This window comes from Nelumbo nucifera, chromosome 1, assembly GCF_055504915.1.
Source record: "Nelumbo nucifera cultivar China Antique chromosome 1, China Antique-T2T, whole genome shotgun sequence".
Classification (NCBI taxonomy): domain Eukaryota; kingdom Viridiplantae; phylum Streptophyta; class Magnoliopsida; order Proteales; family Nelumbonaceae; genus Nelumbo; species Nelumbo nucifera.
Window position 1 is genome coordinate 51,076,353 of NC_142649.1, and position 6,030 is coordinate 51,082,382.

Below are 6,030 nucleotides of genomic sequence, written 5' to 3' on the forward strand. Positions count from 1 at the left end.
CCTATTCATAGTATGGGCTGATTTAGCAACATGAGTTTGGTCTTGGCTTAAGCCCAACCTAAGTGCATCAACTTCCAATCTGGTTGGATTTGGGTTTGACAAATTAGGCTTAGGGGTTGGGCTTGCGTTGAATTTAAATCCAACCCAAACCCACCCAACTTGCACCCCTAATGATTCCACTATTTGGTTAAAATGGGTCAACCAATGGTGTCATATTTAAATAATAACTATTTAAATATATAAATTTATCACATTAAACAAAAGATAAGTGTTATAAACAATAACTATTTTTTTAAATAAATTACAAGAATATAATAAAAATTTTAAAGTTGCACAAAAATGAGATATTTTTTCTTTCAAATCAAATGGTTAACAAATGATGTCATTATTATACAATAAAAACTAAACAAATTGATAAAAACAAAAGAATAGAAAATACAAAAAATTGTACACTTATCCAATACCATACATTTATCATATTAAACACTAATAGACATGTATTAACAATGAAAATGAAAATAAAAAATTTAAATCTACAAACACACAATACTTTGGTTATTTATATTTTTATAATGAGTTTAGATAAAAATACTGAAATTATCATTTTTTTAACTATTAATGAAATTATGCACAATTACCGGTTCATTCGGATGGCGCAAGGATTGATGAATTAAGTCATGAATTATTTTCTCATCGTTCCAAAGAAAAAAGAAGAGCTCCCCATATTATTGCATGATTACGTTACCGTTGGATAATCCGGATTTTTTGGACAGATAATCAGATACCGATAAAACCGTGCACCTTAATTACACCGAAACACAAAATCATTCTTTTCCGAAAACCCGGCTGGACCTGATTGTCAATCTGCTAAGCTGAGCCTCCTCGTGGGTGTTGAAAGCGCCAACACTGTACTTGCTTGACCAGTGGGCAAGACCAGACTGGTCCAGCTGACACTTTCAGTTCTTTTGTTTAATCGGGTTATACTGGACCGATCAAATCGAACCGGACCGGTATCTTTGAAGAGTGAAGACCTTCGATCGGGTAGTGTGGGCTTCCCCAGTCCCCACCTTAACGTGGATAGTTCCGAAGACGGTAGACCGTCTGTTGGGTCTACCATTGAGGGTAGTCTATGAGATCTGCTCCTGGTATGAATGGGAAGTAGTGAAGTATTAGCATGTGCAATAGACCTTCTCTGAGTTTTATTGTCAAGAAATACCCAAACTACCCCTCCTCGAAATAAAACCCATAGTCTTTTCGTGGGTGGTTGAACCGGATTTGTTCAGCTAACAGCTGAACACCCGTAAATATTAGTGTTTTTTTTCGAAATGCCGATGTGGTCGCTTGTGATTGGCGGGTTCAAATATCCCGTGAACCCACAGGTGCACAGAACGTGGACTTTCATAATCCAGGCTTGGGACCCAACTTTACACTATCTCGGCTTGGACTTCCGGCCGGGTCCATTAGAATTTTGACAAAAGCTAGCCCGAGCCCGACCCATCAACAGGTTTCGGACGTTCTAAAAATTCCGTCTCTTTTTCTGTCTGGCTGCTTATTCCCGTTTTGATAAGTATTTCTGTCCGGCTGCTTTGGATGGAGGTGAAGGACGTGGTAATTGCCGAAGGCCACCACCGCTCATTTCTTTCTGTTAGAATTTTAAACATAGCGTTGTAAGAATCGTGGTAGTTATTCTGCAACCTTTGTTACGCTTTGCCCTGTCTTTTAAATTGATTTTTTAACGGTCTAAATCCCTATTAATCGACGTGATCATCTAGTAATTACTATAAAAGAGTTGGTGTTTTCCATTCAGAGAAGAGGTCGATATCATGCTTCTAGAAAAGAGAAAATAGAGAACAAAACCACTCGATTTCCTCAGACTTACCTGCGAATGGCGATCCATGGCTCCAGAGCCAGTTCACTCAGGTGGAGCTTCGCAGCTTGAATTCCTATGTGAGTAATCCTCAAAAACCCTAAAACCCAAGTAGCTTTCTTGTTTGTGGGTTACTTCGATGTTTTGTCTGTTTTCTTGGTCTTGCATTTGAACCTGCAACGTTGGCGACTGGTTTCTGCAGCTCCTCTCAATGAGGAGGGAGCTCGGGCGAGTGACAATTAGACACTTGCCTTCCAGGACGCCGAAGCTGAAAACCGTTGGAGAGTCTTTGACTGAGGAAGAGAGGGCTGCGTGTTTGCTTGAATCGTATCGGGACATGGACGAGGAGGCAGAGGATTTTTAAGTCTTCCTTCGGGTGAGTACTATTATAGGATCTGCAGCTTGAATGCGTAACCGTTGAATTTGAATTCATTTTTTTTATGCAGTTTATGGTTTTGGGTTGAGAAATTGGTACTGGGGTTAAGGATTTTAAGTAGAGTGATGTAGTAAACTTATCAATGTGGCAGTCCCTGGGACCACCGATGAACGGGCAATCAATACAAAGAGGGTGCTGAACCCTTGGGAAAGGAATGAAAATCTTACATTATCCCTCATTTCTGCTAAGGCTATTGGGTGTACAGTAGTCAATATTGGCACACAGGACTTCATAGAAGGGTAAGTATACATGTTGTTTCAGTTGTTAGTTCTTTTCAGTTTTCAAGAATATTTTGGTCCTGTCACTAGTTTTTTGATAGTTTTCTCAGTATTCTGTTCCATGCCAAAGTACAAAGAAGTAAAACCTATTAACCTAATATTCTATTAGGTTCTTTTCATATGAACCCTGAAGATTATCTAAAAAGTGCATGATAAAGCCTGTAAACTTCAAACAAGATTGGAGTTTGCTATCTTTGTTTATTTCATTATTCTGCCCTTGCTTGTACAATAGTCGATACCATATGCTTGTTAAGTACAATGTTAAGTTACATGTTTGGTGCTGTTGTAGTGCACATCATTCATACCTCTCAGTGAGCTATATGACCCAAGTAGAGGGTATCTTGTGAATGATACATGTATAGTTGAAGCTGAGGTTGCAGTCCGTAGGGTTGTGGATTATTGGACATATGATTCAAAAAAGGAAACGGGTTATGTTGGACTTAAGAACCAAGGAGCAACCTGTTACATGAATTCTCTGCTCCAGACTCTGTACCATATTCCTTCAGAAAGGTTAGAAACTTAGTATACATGCAGAAATTCTCTTTATCTAGTACAGGGTAACTTATCATCTTATGAAGAAGAAAACCTTTTTTTTTGTCTGGAATTTATATATCAGGCTGTATACCACATGCCAACAACTGAGAATGATATACCATCGGGAAGTATCCCTCTGGCTCTGCAGAGCTTATTCTACAAGCTCCAGTACAGTGACAACAGTGTTGCAACAAAAGAGCTTACCAAGTCTTTTGGATGGGACACATGATTATTTCATGCAGCATGATGTGCAGGAACTTAATAGGGTTTTGTGTGAAAAGCTTGAAGACAAAATGAAGGTGTTTTTTGGTGAACATAATCTTTTTTTTAGAAAGTTTCATCTCATTGCCAGGACTATTTTGATTTTGATTTTTTGCTTGGGTGTTCAGGGGACTGTTGTAGAGGGTACAATACAGCAATTATTTGAAGGGCACCATATGAACTACATTGAATGCATCAATGTAGATTACAAGTCTACAAGGAAGGAGTCATTTTATGGTATTTTTGTTTTAATTTCAATCTGAATTGTAGAATGGATTTTATTGCCCTTGCCAATCTCCTGTGGTGCTGAAGTGCCCATGTATAAATGACAGATCTTCAGCTTGATGTCAAAGGCTGTAAAGATGTTTATGCTTTTTTTGATAAGTATGTAGAAGTTGAACGTCTTGAAGGTGATAACAAGTATCATGCTGAGCAACATGGGCTACAGGTATAAAGGCTGGATAACAATTTATGTGAAAAGCTTATAGAATTTCTGTGTCTAAATACGTGAATAAAAAGTGGCTCAAGGCAATTAGTTGTTTTTTTGATAAATCTTAAGGCAATTAGTTGTTTTTGATTTTTGATGACCTTTTTCCCATCCCCTCCAAAATGCAGCATTTTATTTTTTCCCCAAGCAAATGGTACGTTAAATGCTAACAATACCATTGATAGCATATTAATTTATCTTATTCATTTGATGGGTAACTGTTAAATTTTATTAAACATGGAACAAAAAATGTCACATATAATACATGCCATATATTCCTTAGCTTTAGACTAGTATTTGCCACCTAGTCCTTTCCTTTTCTCATTACATTCAACATTCAGACAATTGACTGCAAAATAGTTGAATCCCATTTGCCCCTTGTTTTGCCATTGCACCAGCTATACAGTTTATTAATAAGCTCTTTCCATTCTCATTAGGTCATGGTATTCCTCCCTTGTGCTTTTGCCTTCTTTGAGTGGATTACTCTGATTTGAAAGATAGAAATAGTTTCAAATGAAATAGTTTTCCTTTGTTGCAGAAATTGAACAAGAGGATAAAGGGAGAACATTGTTATAGTTGTTGTAGTCATCATTATCTAAGCCTTGTTTCAAGTTTCAACCATATGGGGTTGGCTACATGAATCCTGTTTCATTATTCCGTTTTCTTCAGTTTCATACATGTTAAATTATGAGCCCTTAAATCATTTCTTACTAGTTACTACTACAATCCATGTTCTTCTAGCCTTTTCAAATTATGGGCCCTTAAATTGTGAGTCCTTAAAACATTTCTTGGGCATCTATTTTCTTTTCTATTTTTCTTCCATTTGGTAGCTTTTCTTTTGGAATAACAAGTCTTTACACCTGATTTATTTTAGTCTTGTAGTAAGGAAAAATCTATTTGACTTGAGTTTGACCCACTTTTAAATGCTATTTAGTGTTCATTCATGTGAAATTGTAACCTTTTTTATATTTAATGAAAGCCTTATTTTATTCTTCTTATTATTAAAAAATGTTATTAAATGTTCATTTATCAAAAAAATGTTGTTAAATGTTCATTCTTTTGAAATGTCTTTAGTATTGTCATATTATTAGCTGTTACAGATTTTAAAACTATATCTCTTGTTTCATTCTTCTCCAATGACCATGGTTTAAAATACTGACATGCATGATGCACATTTTTTTTTTCACATAATGTAATTCAAATAGTTGAAACTTTTTTTTTCTGTCTTAGTTTTTTTTCTGGTAATTGAACAAAAAATTATGACATTTAGCATCTTTTTATTTATCTTTTCTTTTCATTTGGATTGGATTAAGTATGCTGCTTGAAGATGGTTATTAAAGGGACTACTACTATTTGATTCTTTCAGGATGCTAGAAAGGGGGTATACCAGTGCAGTTCCAGCGTTTGGTGGTTGTCAACCTAATATAACTGTTAGAGTTGTGGTCTTTCCTTGATGATTTGGTGGTTGTCAACCTAATATAACTGTCAACAGGGAGGAGGTTGCAAAAGAGTTTGGTATACCAGTGCAGTTCCAGCGTTTTTGGCTATGAGTACTTTCTGCTGTTATCTCTTGTCTATGTATGATATTCTACTCTTATGTTCTATGAGTTATTATGAAGCAGAAACAAATATGACCTATAACTTTGGGGGGGGGGGGGGGTTGAACCAAGTTTAGGCCTGACCCCATGACCTAAACCTTAAATCTAGGCCTAGTACAATCAAAGTCAATGCCCAAGTTTACCAACCCAAGCTTAGTTCAAGCTAATCCTATCACCACTTTCAGCTTATGTGAGCTTGGTCTGGTCTAGGCAAATTGGTTGGCCTTGAAAACCTTCCTGGAACTTATGTTTTGCATTTTAACTTTTCATTTAGGTTTTATAGTCTTTTATTTTTAATTTTTGGTATTGGGCTTGGGCTTCTATGAGCTAGGTATGACCTAGGGAAATTGGTGGGCATGGTTTTCAAAACTGGACCGAACTGGACAATCAAACTGCAAAAACTAGGAACTAGTCAGGTGACCGGTTCTGTTTTACCCCAGAACCATTATTTCCCCAAAAAACGTTGATTTGGTCAGCAAACCACTGACCCAAGTAGTCGAACCGTCCAACGGTTTGTCTGTTATTTATTTATTTTTTGTCAAAACGGGCCATCCATTCAGTTCGAATGG

At 36.7% G+C, this 6,030-nt stretch overlaps 1 protein-coding gene across 6 annotated transcripts; it reads left to right on the plus strand.

Moving 5' to 3' along the window:
* Positions 1–1,488: 1,488 nt before the first annotated feature.
* Positions 1,489–5,492, plus strand: LOC148803248 (ubiquitin C-terminal hydrolase 12-like). Of its 6 annotated transcripts, none has more exons than XM_088896865.1 (9): positions 1,489–1,608; positions 1,808–1,947; positions 2,070–2,243; positions 2,395–2,542; positions 2,871–3,091; positions 3,198–3,414; positions 3,505–3,613; positions 3,709–3,824; positions 5,230–5,492. In XM_088896865.1, the coding sequence occupies exons 5-9, from the start codon at positions 3,048–3,050 to the stop codon at positions 5,284–5,286; spliced, it is 543 nt and encodes a 180-aa protein (XP_088752991.1). In that variant the 5' UTR covers positions 1,489–1,608; positions 1,808–1,947; positions 2,070–2,243; positions 2,395–2,542; positions 2,871–3,047; the 3' UTR covers positions 5,287–5,492. The 6 variants fall into 6 exon arrangements, with proteins under 6 accessions (XP_088752991.1, XP_088752989.1, XP_088752988.1 ...); XM_088896863.1 differs by having other exon boundaries at positions 1,523–1,679; positions 2,314–2,542; XM_088896862.1 differs by having other exon boundaries at positions 1,523–1,679.
* Positions 5,493–6,030: the final 538 nt, after the last annotated feature.

What these genes read in the sequence shown, in the direction of transcription:
- LOC148803248 (XM_088896865.1), top strand. Translation starts at nt 3,048, where the DNA reads ATGAATTCTCTGCTCCAGACTCTGTACCATATTCCTTCAGAAAG. An exon ending in TACCATATTCCTTCAGAAAG is followed by an intron (nt 3,092 to 3,197) that starts GTTAGAAACTTA and finishes TTTATATATCAG; the next exon opens with GCTGTATACCACATGCCAAC. An exon ending in AGCTTGAAGACAAAATGAAG is followed by an intron (nt 3,415 to 3,504) that starts GTGTTTTTTGGT and finishes TTGGGTGTTCAG; the next exon opens with GGGACTGTTGTAGAGGGTAC.